Raw genomic sequence first — 16,276 nt, 5'->3', positions numbered from 1 at the left:
ATTATTCTGAAAGGAGGAATCAGTTGTCACGAATTGTGGAAAGGATTATGTACGAAACTCGGGCTGTAAGGGGCGCCAACTCTCCTTGGAAACTGGATATTCAGATCTTAGCAAATGATATTGCGGGCAAACAAAAGGATATGTGGAAGTTGCATAGGAAACCAAGGACGATATGAATAGAGATCCAAGGCAAAATGAGATAAAGAGAAACTTGCGCAAAGATAAACAAGAACAGATAATGGTACAAGGTCTAGCAACACTTTCCTCCAGTGCCACCATTCAGACCAGAGCCCTGCTGGTCTATACTGACTCCCTGGGCAGATTGTTCGGTCTTGGAGGTGTCCATGCCCTTCTTGATATCCGATGCAAGGTTATAAAACGCCTTTTCGATGTTGATGTTGTTCTTCGCCGACACCTCCAAAAATGGGATACCGAGCTCGTCGGCCAGCTGTTGGCCCTGTTCGGTCGAGACGGCCCTCTTCTCTTCCCAGTCGCACTTGTTCCCGATGAGGATCTTGTGTACCCCTTCGCTGGCATGTTGCTCCACATTTGAGAACCAGGTTCGGATGTCTTCAAGAAAAGGTTAGAATGGTCTCCCTTTGCGTGAGAGAAGGGGTATTGGGGAGGCCTTACTATGGAAAGACCGCTCGTCGGTCACGTCATAGACGAGGAGGATACCCATCGCGCCGCGGTAGTATGCAGTTGTGATGGTCCGGAAGCGCTCCTGGCCGGCCGTGTCCCAGATCTGCAGTTTCACTCTCTTGCCATCCAACTCGATGGTGCGGATTTTGAAATCGATTCCGATTGTAGTGATGAACGATGGGGTGAAGGAGTCTTCGCTGAACCGCAAGAGACAGCAAGACTTGCCAACGCCGGAATCTCCGATCAACAATAACTTGATCTACGCAGGGCTCGATTAGAGAATGGGTCATTCCGGTCTCAATGACACTCACCAGGAAATCATAGTTTCTTGTACCCGCCATGATGAAGGAGTTAGGTGGTTGTTGGGTGGAACCGGTGAGGAGAGGGTGGTAATGCCGGAAAGGAGAAAATCAGATTAAGTGACCAGATCCAGGAATGAAGTAATATCAGCGACGGTGATCGGAGGGCTTGACAAGAGCCACTGTTCTCGTAAATACGCTTCGGTTACCGCAAACCGGAGACAGAGGGAAGGTAGACAGACTTCGTTGTCTCCAGGGACTTTATCTGAAGGGTCGGGGTCAAGGTTGCAGGTTACCCACGGGAACACACGAGCACAGAGAGAGTCAAATGAATAATATCTCAATACAAGAGTGGAGTTTATTCAGTATTCAGCAGCACGAGCAAAGAAATAAGTCCCGGCCACGAGGATGAATAGGGTGGTCAACAACGAGTTGAGGTAATGACGGGGGTGGACTGCGCTCGATGACCCCGTTACGTAAGCCGGGTTTGAGGTTGGCAATACTACGGACTTTGTTGGGTAGATACTAGATACTGGACTACTCCTATGATGATAACAGCAGTCGATGTTCAATTCTCTCTAGAAAGGCGGTCATTGCAGAGATCTAGTGGAAATACGCCCATCGCATTCTTTCCACCACCCGGAGCTGCCTGTCGACTCCTCGCTCCACATCAAGCAGATCCTGGATATCTTCCCGGAACTCTCGATACTGCATGCCTCCAAATACTCCCTGCACCTGCTGAAGAAGAGCCTCAGCCTCGTAGATGAGTTGACCTGAGTCCTTGTGTGATATCACCCCATTGTCAAGCGGCGCAGAAGTCAGAACCCGAGTGACATTGCTATATTCCAGTTAGCGCCGTGCAATCTCTCCGCCTCTGCGGCTTACCGTAATCCACGTCGCAGCTCATGCTGGCGCTTGCCTCTTCGAAAACCTCTTCGATTACCGAAGAGCCCGACCGCCCACTGCAGAGTGGCCCAAGAGACGAGAATCCCGGGCGTCAGGCCAACAAAGCTACACGGCAGGTGAGCATATTTCCCAAAAGCGAGACTTCGTCTCGAGGGAGATGAAATACTTACCCAAAAACGAGCTCTTGGCTTTTCAGGAGCGCATTAATGCCACTGATGGCAATCTCGACGTCCACCTTGGTTTTCTGGATCTGGATCAGAAGGGCGCGAATGAGATCGCCTCGCACGGTCCCGACGAGAGGTGACCGTAGATCCCTCTCGTATGCTCTCAACACTGGTGTCAGATCCCCCTCCTTCACAGCGTTGGTAATAGCGGTGGTATCCTCCCCCAGCATGTGACTTTGATCGGGGTCGGGACGATCACGGACAAAGTCAATCACCATCCTCTCCAGGCTGGCTCGATCAGCCAACAGGCTGTTCTTACTCATGATAGCAATCTCGCTTTTCTCATCGTGTCGAATGGTTCCGATGAGTTTGTGGATGGGTTCCACTACCCAATTGCTGCCAAAGTCAACGATAGTTGCTCCAATGTTAACAATCCATTGAATGATTTCATCCTGACGACGAAGTAACAGCCGCAGAGAAGCACTACTCGACATAACTGCTGTCATTACCGGTAGCCAGTACCTGGTAAGTCTCGATGGGCGCCCGTGATCACGGATAAAAATGGACATTGAGGCTTTGTGCTTCGGCAACTGATCATGAAGGACGTGAGTGAGTCGCTGGATCAGATGCATGGGCTGGTTGGAGGGAAGACCGCTCTGCATTTGCAGGCTCGCCGTGTTCTTCTCAATGGTCGCATACACCCTCTGCTCGAAGCCAATGGTACTGGACGGAACGGCCACCTGATGCAGGATGGCCTCGGTCAGGACAACCGTCCTGTTCACTGCCTCCTGCCACTGTCCCCTTTCTCCAGCAGAATTGACGGAGAGGAGATCTTTCGCTTGGAATGAATGCCATCCTTCCATGAGCAGGCCCAGACTGCTGGTGTGAATATCCTTCATGGAGAGTAAAAGATCTCGTTTCTGGCGAATTTCAGACCGGCATGATCGTATGGGGGACGACAAGTTAAGATGAAGGGGATGTTCCGACATTCTCTGCATACTTTGCCGGGCGACCTGATAAAATCGGGCCCATGTGGCGGCGACAGATGTCGAGAGGAACTCTTGGGCATGATTGGAATCCCCTATTGGCGAGATACCCTTGGTCCAGTGCCAAAGCCGCACAGGCGACGTTTGAACCGCATACAGGCCACTGTACCAAATAGACCCGAGCATCTCATTCCAGTAATAGGTCTCCTCGTGCAGCTGCACAGTGTGCTCGAGCAAAGTATTCATGAGCAGACCGGACGCCTGCACAGCCACCTTGGCAGCGACCAGCCACATATAATCGGCTGCATCGTCCGTCCCGGCCCCCGTTGTCGGGAGAGTGTCGGTAAACGCAGGATCCGACAGCAGTGCGACCAAACGACTGGGAGACAAGAGCGGCTGGGTCTTCGATGTCACCGACACCGCGTTGACTACATTCTGTAGACTGCGCACATGCCGCGTGGGAACATCGTCGGTGTACAAAAGCTTCTCCGGGCGGGCGAATTGCTGTTGGAGGCGATCAAGTTGGGCGTTCAAGGCGCATGCATTTCTAGAACAGGAACATTCAGACTTGGGGGGGGCAGAAACGAGTCACGCGACATACTCTTGAACAATCGACATGGCGCATTTCGGACACGGCTACAGAGCTACGCGAAGCTTGAGAGAAGAATTGGGGGGACGTCATGGATGCAAACGAGGGAAACAAGGTAAACAGTGCAAATGTGCAAACAGGACATACCTGGTGTGTGTACTCTTGAGTACACCGTAGCGCGTATACCATTGGGGGAAAAAAAGGGGTCAACAAAGTAAAATGGCCCGGAGGTGGACTGATTCAATACAATGCTCAACCGTAGACATCCTAGATCAGCAGACTTTCCATTCTCAGCTCCCCTCGAATTAAGATCATAGGAAACAGCAGGCAGTGCGTGGTGTGACCCGGGAGCATCAGCCATACACATACGCGGCAAAGCCCACTAGTGTAATTTCCCCCCCCTACGTGGGGCTCGGATGGAGATCGGCTCGGGGTGGTCTTATTCTTTCCCTTCTTTTTGCTGCGGCTCCCCTGACGGATCTCGCCACTCCCGGATTTCGGCCCTGCGTTCTTTCGCCAAATAATTGCTCCGGGCCTCCCTTTCTTTTTCTTCAACCTCTCTTCGCTTTTCCTCTCTAATTTACACGGAGCACAACCATCATGTAAGGATTGCCATCTTCTATGAAACTTGAACACGCGTTGACCTCCCCCGGCGCAGGAATTCCACCCTAACCTCCAGTACCTATTGGGGCCAATTCGAGGAAATCGGCCAATACAACCCCGACTTCAATGTGGCCGAACGTCTCTGGGCGGCTTGGTATGCTTGGATGCAGAACGATGTCCTCGCCACTGGAATTATGTCTTTCGCCATGCACGAATTGGTCTACTTCGGTCGCTCGCTGCCGTGGATCTTCATCGACAGTCTTGGTCTTTTCAAGAATTACAAAATTCAGAGCGTGAGTTCAATTTGAAAGAGCGATACGTGGCAGTGCTATTCTAATTCCTATGCAGGGCAAGATCCCTTCATTACGGGAACAGTGGGAATGCGCTCGATTCGTGCTCCTGAGTCACTTCACCGTTGAGCTGCCTCAGATCTGGTAAGTTTTCCATGCCGCCTTCTTTAGGCCACTATCGCGTGACTGGTGATTCTAATAATGCGGCTTTCTCAGGCTCTTCCACCCTATGGCTCAATTTTTCGGTCTCTCTACCTCCGTTCCTTTCCCCACCATCTGGACCATGGCCTATCAGATCGCTATCTTTTTCGTGATGGAGGACACCTGGCACTACTTCTCTCATCGGGCTCTTCACTGGGGTCCTCTCTACAAATCTATCCACAAGATTCATCATCAATACTCTGCACCTTTTGGTTTGGCTGCGGAATACGCGTCTCCGATCGAGGTCATGATCCTAGGCTTTGGAACTGTTGGTTGCCCCATTGTATGGTGTGCGCTCACTGGGGATCTGCATATCTTGACCATGTACGTCTGGATTGTCTTGCGCCTGTTCCAAGCCATTGATGCGCACAGCGGCTACGAATTTCCCTGGAGTCTGCACCACTTCCTTCCTTTCTGGGCTGGTGCTGATCACCACGATCTCCACCACGAGAAGTTTATTGGCAACTACTCGAGCAGCTTCCGCTGGTGGGACTTCGTTCTTGACACCGAGTACACTCCTGATGCCCTGAAGCGTCGCAGGGACATCAAAACATCCACTGAGAAGGCTCAGTAAGCCCGCTTCGACGTCTTCACACTGCAGCATGTTACTCAATCTTGATGTCTTGCTGTTGATGTTTCCTTTTCCACACCTTGAAGACCGAGGTTTTCACACTCAACATATCTGTCGTGTCTTACTCTGCATGAGATAGGGTTTACACGATCGACGTTTTATAATGTATCTAATATTAAGGTGACCATGCATTGTGTTTATTTCGCAGATTCCCTCGGGGACTGGAACTAGTTCGTCGTTTTTTTCGTGAGGCAAGACTTGAATAATGCCACGGCAATCGAAATAGATATTTTGCTTGGCAACGATATCTAATCGAAAATAGATCAATGGAAAATATTATGACTTTGTCATAAAAGTCGATTGGCGCTGTACATATCGTGTTACCGGGGCGGCTCGCCATCCAGGTAGCCAGCCAGGCACAAATGCCTGCAATTAATGAGATCATTCACCATTTATGTCTTAGGGACAATTCATTCAAGGAGTATTGTTATAGCGGATACTTCATCGGGTTATTCCGTATCCAAGTTTGGGCCTCTTCCCATTACACTTTGTCTGTTGTATAGCAGACAAAGCCTATCTGTCCCAAGGCATCTGATAGCTATAGGCTGAGGTACAATGTAACTTTACACGGGCAGTCCACCACCCCCAGATCCTCTATAATTGGTCATCAACTGTTGATTGCCTGGAGCTAGATTCCTGCTTCGGGTGATAACCCAATTTCTTGGACAGTTGATAACGTGGTCGGTAAGCGAGCTGCGCATGTAAGCGAGCTGCGCACCCCAAAACACCATAGTAAAGGCGATAAATTACAATATCGAATCTCAACAACGATAGGCTGTTATAGGATGATGCCAAAGAAATTAGACTTTATATAGCTCATCGAGTCTATCAGCAAGGTACAAAGACCTCGTAAGACTTCGTGGTCAAGATATATATATTTAAGCCTCACATCGCCAAAATAAAAGGTATTTTTCGGTAATACGATAAATTGAGTCTTTAATTTGCTTCAAGCTTATATGAAGTGTTCCTAATAATCAGATATAGTCTTATACAAAGTTTGAAGGGAGATAATATTTCGGTGTTGAAATATAAGTGTTTAAAATATCTCATTTACTATGGTATTTTGGGGTGCGCAGCTCGCTTACATGCGCAGCTCGCTTACCGACCACGGTATTGATGTGGTAGTAAGCTGATAGGTGTAAAGGGCTAAAGTAAGACTTAGATTTAATCTAACTAGGCCACGAACTGTGTATAAAAAGCTTAAAGAAGGGATATTCCCTCTATACGGTCGTTATATTAATATATTAGGGTTATATAGTTTATGTAACCTGTATTAAGTATGGGCCTATAATAATATCCCCCCTCTAACCTAAACCTCCCGGGGGTCGCGATAATATATATATTAGTATTAATTTAATGTTATATTATATCGAAATAGGGCCGTTTCGTTTCTTAAAGACTTCTAATATAATATAATCTTAGATAGAGTCTAAATTTTCTTATATTTATTTTATTTACTTTATTTATTATATTAAAGCTTTATTGTAATATCTTTATTGAATTTTCTTATATTAAATAATAAGGATTTTCTTAACTTTATACTTTTTTTTATTATTAACTATAATTCGAGATAGCTATATATTATTTATAATTTATAATAAGAGGAGGTTCGCTATTATAAGCCTAACTAATTTAAAATAAAAGACTAGATATATATTTATAGGTATATTAAGCTTAATAATATATAATAATAATATATTTATAACTCTAATTAAATATATAGTTAGTCAAATTTCTTTAATAGTTATTATATATATTTATTCCAAGAATTAACTATATTTAGTTATTTTTTTTATAAATAAAGATAGCTTAGTATTATTAATTTATTTATTTATTTTATAGCGCCTATATTAAAATAATAGTAGCTTAGGCTTAGCTAGTAATTTCTTATAAATAATTTATAAATATTTTACATATTTTTTTAACTATATTATAATATCTAATAATTAATTTAACTTATTTATCCTAATAAGGTTAATATAATATTTATAAATAAAGAAAAAAGGGGAAGATCTTAATTAATATTATATTATAATTATTAATTATAGTAGCGACTATTAGTAAAAGCTTTTTTTAATTATTTTATATATAAGTAAAAAAAAGATATAAAATATGTTTAATTTTTTAGTTAGCTTACTTTATTATATTATTAGTCTATAAGTAAAAGATAATTAATAATTATTATTAAATTAATAATATTTTATTTACTTTTCCCCAAACTATATTTATAAACTAAGGGCTATAATTACTTATAATTATTGGTAAGATACTATAATATATATAGAAATATATAAGGAATACTTTTATCATATCTTTTATTATTATATCTCTTATTCTAATAAGGATTATACCCTTTATTAGTTAGTCTATAATTATTATATAATTTATTACTCTTATAGATTTAGATAATAATAGGCTAATAATAAAATCTATTAATATTCTAGCTTAGATTTATTAGGGAATTAGTAATAGTCTTAATAGCCTATACTTTATATTACATTATATTAAGCTATATCTATAGATAATATAATTTTATAAGAATTATTATATATTCTTTATTACTCTAGGCTAAAAGAATTACTAAGATAATATTAGATATATTATATCTTATTTAGGGTACACTATAATGTAGAAATTATAGATCTTTTAGATAATACTTATTTATAAGGCCTTATTATCTAAGATCTATATTTATTATCTAAAGTAGAGTAACTCTTAATTATCTAAATAGTACTTTAATAAGCCTATCTTAATATTTTATTTTAGCTATAATTTAATAGTCCCCCTTTAATAAAGCGTAAAAAATTTATTAATATATTATATTAGAACTTTTTATTTCTATTTACTTTATTTATAGCTTTAGTTCTTTAAATAAAGAGATATTTCTTTTGAAATCTAGCTTTCCTTATATTTAGTTATTATTTATTTATCTAATCTTAACTAAGACCCTCTTAAGAAAGATTTAGAAGTAATTTAATAATCTATTATTAGAGATACTTTTAGATATATCTTAATTTTAATAGAAAAGTATATTTAGCCTTATTATTAGCTTATATAAAAAATATTATAGGTTAAAGTTAAACTCTATTAAGAGGTCTGCCTACCTTATCTATTATTTATTAAGATATTATATCTTATTAAAATATTATAGGTTTTTATAGTCTATTATAATAGTAGATTGGGGTACTATCTTTAGCTTTAGCCTCTATTTATATAAGGCTTATATAATAGCTAGTAGCTCCTTATTATAGATCTTATAATTTAACTTTACTAAGGATAGCTTTTATAATAAATAAATATATAATTATAGATACCTATTAAATCTATATTATAATAAGACTGCTGTAAAGAATCTACGTGTTCAGGGTAGAAGGCCTATCGGTTAGGTAAGGAAGGATATCTGGGTTCAAGTCTGGTATTAAAAGAAGTAAGACTGATTCTTACTAAGTCTAAGTTATCTAAAAACCCTCTCGAATTAAGTATAAATTGGGTCCGAGACTCGCTTATTATACTATAGGGTAAATCTTTACCGCTAGTCCTTAGTATTTCTCTATAATCATCTCCCCTTTTAGAGACGACGGGCCCCGGAGGTGATTGTAAAATTCTTTTTTTTTTTTTGTGTCGTTATCTAGATCACGTAATCTTTATATCGTTATACTTAAGGTAAGTTATATAGAAGTTATAAATAGTATTAGGCTCTCCTTAGTTTCGCGGTAGTCCTAGCCGTAGTATAATAATAATATTTTTATTTTAATTTAGCTAATAATAATAAGTATTAATATATAGTCTTTTTAGTTATATATTAGTATTTATTAAGTATATTATTAATATTTTTTTTATATATATTAATATTTTTATTTATTTATATTCTTATTTCTCTTTTCTTATTTTTTCTCTTTTACTTTCTTTTTTTTAATATTTCAATATATTTTTTAGTTCTTATATTTAGCTTTAGTTTAACTTTTATTTATTCTTTCGCTCTAACTTATTATTAATTTAGCTTTCTCTTTATTTATTTTTTTTATCTCTATTTTAATTATTATTTTAGTTATAAATTAAAATAGTTTTTTATGTCTCTTAGCTATTACCCTCTATAAGATATATTTTTAATTCTGAAACTTACTTAGTATATTTTTTATATTTATTATTCTCTCTAAGATTCAGATAAGCTAAGCGCCTTCTTAGTTATTTATATATATAATACGCTAAATTTTATTTTATATTAGGCTTATTTTTATATTAATTATTTTTACTTTTTAATTTATTTGTTTTATTTATTTACTCTTATTTTATTATTAATTTATTTAGGTTCCCCTTAATATATAAGATAACTTAATTAATATAATTAATTTAATTAAATATATTATTAATATCTAGGATTTTATTACTAAAATCGCTATAAAAAAGGATAAATCTAAAATATTTATTATTAATAATTATATTTAGTTAGATATTATTTATATTTATATTAAGAAGGTAATTTATATCTTTATTATTAATTTCTTATACTTAATTTCTTATTATTATAATATTTATAACTTAGATATTATATATATTATTAAGCTTATAAGTTAGGGGCCTATTTTATATAAGTTTCGCTAATAATTCTATAAGTTAATTTCGCTATTTATAAAATATAACTAGTTATCTCCTTATTCTTATTAATAATCTTAGCCTTAATATTAATAATATTTATTAGTTTTTACAAAAGGCTTTATTAATATTATATTTATTTTTTATAGATATTATTTTCATTTTATAATAAATTACGAAGCGAAATTTCTATAATAATATTTTAGCTACGCTTTATCTTTAATTTATAAATAAAAATATTATTACATTTTAATAATATTATAGCCTATTTTCCTATTATATTTTAATCTTTTAGTCTTATTCCCTTAATATATTAATAATAATTTTTAATAATATTATAGCCTATTTTCCTATTATATTTTAATCTTTTAGTCTTATTCCCTTAATATATTAATATATTTTTATAGAGATTTTATACTTAGAATTAAATATCTATATTTATTTTTAATATTTTTTATAGTAACTAATTTTAGGTTAGGATCTTTATTTAGATCATTAATAAACTCTTTTATTTTTTCTCTTTTTTTTTAGTCTTATATTATTTTTTAAATATTTTTTATATCTCTTTCTAATATCTATTAATTATATTTTATAAGCTATCCCTTTTATTTAACTAAAAATATATCTTATTATAAAAGATTTCCTTATCCTTAACCTCCTTAATCTCTTATTTATTATTATTCGCGAGCTTTAATATTAGAAATAAGTTTATATCTAATTTATATTAATACTAAGGCTTAAGAAAAGTTATAAAAAAAATATTATATAACTAAGAGTATTAATTAAGTAAGCTTAGATAATAGGCTTATATTTTAATTACTATAAATACGCAAAATAGTCTAATAAAGTATAGTAAAAGTTTTCTTATAGGTATTTTTAATTTTAAGTTTTAGGTTAAGAGAGCTATAAGATCTTTTTACTTAAATTTAATTAGGGTATAATATTTATTTTAATACTTTATTATAATTTTAGTAGCTTTTCGCTATATTTCCTTTTATTTTTTTCGCGAAGACTATATAGCTTTTATATTTAATTTATTATAGCTAATATTTTTTCCTTAAATACTTTATTTTTAGAGTATAATTAAAAATTTAAGGAATATGCTATAGGCCTTAGAAGGAAGAAATACCTATAATAATATTTATAATATTATTATATATAAATCTATAATTCATAGTAGATTTGCCTATATTTATTATTTAATATCTTTAAAATATTATAAATAATATTTAAAGATTTAATTTATTCTTTTTATTTAGCTATCTATTTATAAGTCAAAAGCTATTAAAAATCGGAGTTTTATTCTTAAATAAAAGTAGAGTTTTAACTAAAATTTACTAATAAAGATAAGACCTTTATTAAATATAATATCTTTTAGTAAGCTAAACTAAAGTTCGATTTTATAATATATTATAATAATAAAAGAACTAATATTAATTATTATTAAGATAAAGATAAATTAATATTATTTTATAAAGCTATAAATATTAACTAAGATTTTATTATAGGGCTTATTATTATAAATTACTAAGGGTAAATCTGTAATAATATTTATAGAGATTTTAGTAAAAAATTATAAGGGCTATAATAAGGATTTAAGGCTATTATATAATTTATATTAGAGTACTATAATTCCTTAATAAATAAAGTATATTCTTATATATTTTATAATATCTAAATATATTTATTTGATAATATTCTTATTATAGGAGTTCTATTATCTTATATTTCTTAAATTGTCTTACTAAGAGATTATTGTAGTAAATTTCTAGTAATTTTTATCTTAAGTTACTCCTTATAGAGATATAAAGGTATATTTTATAATATAATAAGCTATTAAGCCTAATAAATTATCTTTTTATATATCGCTTCTTTTATAGAATAGCTATCTTTTAGCTTTAAGTCTTTAGATTATTATCTTAGATTCTCTTAACCTAAATTTATAAATTAGCGCTTATATACTCTATATAAGCGCTCTTAATAATATTAATATTTTATATTATACTTCAAGATAATTATTCAATATAACTTAACTTCTTTTAGATAGCTTGGTTAGCTATTTTTATATCATCTTAGCTTTAGTTTACTTAGGTATTAATAAAGATTTTTATATAGAGTTTAGGTTCTTCTTAATTATTATACTCTAACTAAGATTTATTAGCTAAGAGGTCTTTTAGTTTAATCTCTAGAATATTTATAATTTATTCTTAAATTAGATTTAAAAGCTTTATTCTTAGAGCTATATCCTTCCTTGATTAATTATTATAAGAGGCTATTAATAGGATTTATTTTATTTAGTTAGTATTTAATTATAAAATTAAAAGAGGTAAAAAATAAATATTATTATATTTAATATTTATGAATCTTTAGCTATTTTATAAAGCCTTAGAAATTTAAATAATGAAAAAGAACCTTAATAAGATATTTACTTTTTTTTTAGATATTATTATTATTATTTAAATAAATATATAATATTAAATAGCTCTTAGTCTAAGATATTATAATTTAGTTTTATATTAGTAGATTTCCTTAACTAAAATATTATAAGATATCATTACTCTTTATTATTAGATTACAATATTATTTTAGCTATCCCTAAGTTAGATATATTAATTTCAATATAAATATATTTTATTAGATTAAAGAATCTAAGAAGTAAAGCTTCTTAAAAGATATCTTTTAGTTATTAAAATATATTTTTTTATATTATTTAGGTCTATATTTCTTTATTTCTTATTATTCTAGCTTCCTTTTCAGAGATAAATAAAAGAGACTATAATAAGGGAGTATCCCTTAATAAAATATTAGTAAAAGTTATAGAATATTTTAGGTATTTCCTAAGATATAATAATAATAATATATTATAAGTCTATTAAAATTTCTTAGTTACTAATTATAAAGCTTAGGAACTTTACTTAGTCTTAATAAAATATATATTTAGATATTTTTATATAGAGCTATATTTCCCTTAGCCTTTTAAGGACTTATTAAAGGTATTTTATATATAATTTATAATTAAATAAGAAAATAAGAAAGTAAGAATATAAGAATATTATTTAGATAAGTAATATAAACTATATTAAATAAGCTATATGATATAATATAGATATAATTTTAGAATATAGCTAATATATTAGTAAGTCTAAATAATATTATTATATATTTATAATAGCTATATCGCGTTTAGAAGGCTATCTTTTACTCTTTACTCTCTCTTATCCAAATTTAGTAATAGGTATTTTATATATTAATTTTATTAAAGTATTTCATATTTAAAAGATAATCAAAGATCTTTAAAATAAAGGGTAAAGAGTAGCCATTCTTAATTAAGACCTTATTTAACCCTTAATAATCTATATAAAGATATAAATTACTATCCTCTTTAGATATAAAGAGAATTAGCGCCTTTATAAGGCTCTTAGAGTGTTAAATATATTTATTTATAAGATTCTTATTAAGATATTCTCTTAATTTTATAAGGTTAGTTTATAAGAGAGAGTAAATTAGTCTATAAAAAGATAATATTCTTTCTTTAAGTTTAATAATATAATTAGTTAACTTTTATATAAATAAAATCTTTAACTAATTAGCTATAAATATATTATAAAATATCCCTAATTTATTTAATAATATTAATTTAGATATAGTCTCTATTTCCTTATTATTCTTTAAGAGCTATATATCCTTAGGTATCTAAATCATAATATAAATATAAGCTTAATTTTAATAACGTGGTCGGTAAGCGAGCTGCGCATGTAAGCGAGCTGCGCACCCGCCCATCTATTCTTTATACTTCGACACTTTTATCAACCACAACGCCTTTAAATTGATTAATCTCTAGCTTTACATACATTCCTTTTATGTCCGATCTGTCCGCAATAAGTGTATTAGGGTGGACGCCGCGTCTTCGGTGCTAGTGTGTCCTGCGGTAGTAGGCTTAGTAAAGCTAGAATTGCCTAAGAGGGCTCCTTATAAGCTTCCTCGAGCTCTAATGCTTCTCGTACGGATAGAATATTATCGTGTGCTATCTATCTAGTCTTACGAGCACGCTTTTGCTTTTGCGTAGCGTTTGCGGTATATAGCTACTGATTTTCTTGCTCGAGAAGGATACCGTTTTGTATTACGATCTAATAGCCTTTAATAAGCTAGTTTAACGCGATTTGCGAAGGTAATAGCGGACTTTTTAAGCGTCGCTTTGAGAAAGCTTTAATTAACGATACTTACTTTAAAAGCTCGTTAATATTTACGGGCGTATATAGGTAAAAAGCGCTTAATTAACTACCGCGGCTTACGGGAGGTGTCGGCGTCCGAAGTTAAATATTTAGCTTTAATAGCACTTATTAAGGATTAATTAGCACTAATCCTGCTGCTCGGAAGCTATTTTATATTATATTTATTTTATATACGTTAACGCGAGCTTATAGGTATATAAAAAGGAAATTAAGTTTATTAATATAGTTAATCCTAAGCTATATCTTTTGGTCAATTAGACCGCCGTACGAACGCTTTAAAATAGCAAAATATCTAATATTAAGTGGCTAAAGTAGATACGAGAAATACGGTAGTATATAGATTAGGATAATCTTATAATCCGCGTAGATTTAGTCGAACTCTGATATTAGATAACTTCTGTTGGGATATAAGGGGAAAGCTACCACGAAGCAGATCGTGGCCCCTTAAGTCCGTGGGATCAACCTTAGTCCGGCTAGGTCAGTCGGTGCCAGACAAAGGAAGAAGGTCAAAGGTCGTAGGATAGACTATAAGCAGATATAGCCTAAACGAAGGCAGAACCACAGTCCTGAGGATCAAAGGAAGAAGGTAGAGATGACTTTGGAAAGTGGACAATGACTTGAGGAAAGTAGAACTGACTTCAGGAAAGTAGAACTGACTTGATTCTATCTGCTAGACAAGAAGGACGTATTTATAGGCTAGGATAGCCTAGAAATGACGTCTAGAATAACATATAAATGACGTACAAACACTAGGCAGCAACATAATGAAGGTGGCAAAGAAGGGAACCGAAGAGAAGCGAAAAGAATGATGTCAAGGATCGACGGTCTAAGCCACCCCGAAAGCACCCCCGCAGGATCAGGCTATGTATGCCTAAAGGTGGACCATTTTACCCCTAAGGGAAAGTGGTCCACCTATCCTTAAGGGGACCGAGGGTCGAAGTCTGTTCACCGGGGTCCGAAGACCATGGTCAAAGTCCGCGGGCAAGGCATGCCCGAAAGCACCCCCGAAGGAACGGACCATTCATGCCTGAAGGCGGACCATTTATGTAAAGGATCTATGTGTTCAGGATAGAAAGCCTGTCGGTTAGGTAAGGAAGGATGTCTGGACTAGGTGTAGTATTGTAGAAGCAAGACTGATTCTTACTAAGTCTAGATTAATTGGAAACCCTCTCGATTTAAGTACGAATTGGGTCCGAGACTTGCTTATCCCACTGCGGGGCAAACCTTCACCGCTAGTCCTCAGTATTCCTTTACAATTTACCCCTAAAGGAAAATGGTCCCGCCTATCGTTCGGGGGAGGGCCGCGGACCAGAATCAGAAGTGGTCAAAACATCATTCTGATAGAAGAAAAATCTGGTCACGTGATCAATGCAATCTGATCTTATATGTTGAATATAAGGATAGATCTTTCTATGTAGCATTGGTCTATATTCCAATAATTATTAATTTAATAATAAATAGATCTTAGATTATAATTATTAATAATAAAATAAAATTAGCTTTTAAATATAAGTCTTTATTTATAACTATATATTATTTTATAAAGTTATAAGATATCTTTCTTAAATTAATAATAATAATAATGACTTTTTATATCTTATAAAAGATAATCTTTTAGTTTAAGATTACCTAAATAGTTAGAGCGATAACTAAGGTATATTTTATATTATATTTTTTCATAAATTAATAAGTAACTAAATTAACTTTAGTATAATTATTTAGGTCTGTATATATAATAAGAGTATTTTATCCTTAAATTAAGATATAAAAGTATAAGATAGTCCTTATCTTAAGATCTAAAGTTATAAATATAAGGTTTACTTTAACTTATCTCCTTTTCTTAAGTTACTTGAGAATTAGATATAAATAAAATATATATTTAGTCTATTTTTAATAGGATTGAGGGTAATATAGCTAAATTTATAATATTTATAATATTAGGGTCCTAATCCTAAGTATAATATATTTTAGTCTAATTTAGGGTTAATCTATATATATTATTTACGTTATAATAGCTATAGCTTCTTTAAAAGTATAAGAAATCTAATTAAGTCTTTAAGAATTATTAGTCTTTATACCTTTAGGGGGTATTATCTTTTTCTCTAATTATATTATATAGGAGAGTAATTATTTAGTCTTT

The 16,276-nt window shown here is 33.5% G+C and overlaps 3 protein-coding genes across 3 annotated transcripts; 1 reads left to right on the top strand and 2 right to left on the bottom strand.

Moving 5' to 3' along the window:
* Window positions 1-250: 250 nt before the first annotated feature.
* On the bottom strand, window positions 251-983 carry srgA (Rab family GTPase srgA; the record flags this gene model as incomplete). The annotated part of the gene is made up of 3 exons (XM_056963129.1): window positions 251-570; window positions 634-901; window positions 954-983. 3 exons carry the CDS (start codon window positions 981-983, stop codon window positions 251-253), a joined length of 618 nt encoding a protein of 205 aa, XP_056826048.1.
* Window positions 984-1,544: 561 nt separating this feature from the next.
* Window positions 1,545-3,615, bottom strand: N7477_001465 (NCA2 family protein; the record flags this gene model as incomplete). The annotated part of the gene is made up of 4 exons (XM_056963128.1): window positions 1,545-1,779; window positions 1,827-1,952; window positions 2,018-3,544; window positions 3,599-3,615. The coding sequence occupies 4 exons, from the start codon at window positions 3,613-3,615 to the stop codon at window positions 1,545-1,547; spliced, it is 1,905 nt and encodes a 634-aa protein (XP_056826047.1).
* A 62-nt stretch (window positions 3,616-3,677) lies between these two features.
* On the top strand, window positions 3,678-5,254 carry N7477_001464 (sterol desaturase family protein; the record flags this gene model as incomplete). Its single annotated transcript, XM_056963127.1, has 4 exons — window positions 3,678-3,736; window positions 4,245-4,482; window positions 4,538-4,623; window positions 4,696-5,254. The coding sequence occupies 4 exons, from the start codon at window positions 3,678-3,680 to the stop codon at window positions 5,252-5,254; spliced, it is 942 nt and encodes a 313-aa protein (XP_056826046.1).
* Between the last annotated feature and the right edge of the window lie 11,022 nt (window positions 5,255-16,276).

The sequence above is a fragment of the Penicillium maclennaniae genome (genome assembly GCF_028827695.1).
Source record: "Penicillium maclennaniae strain IBT 15551 chromosome Unknown utg000002l:1.0-2354659.0:1.0-2356205.0, whole genome shotgun sequence".
NCBI classification, from domain to species: domain Eukaryota; kingdom Fungi; phylum Ascomycota; class Eurotiomycetes; order Eurotiales; family Aspergillaceae; genus Penicillium; species Penicillium maclennaniae.
Note: the sequence above shows the minus strand (reverse complement) of the source record. Positions and strands in the feature narration are given on the sequence as shown.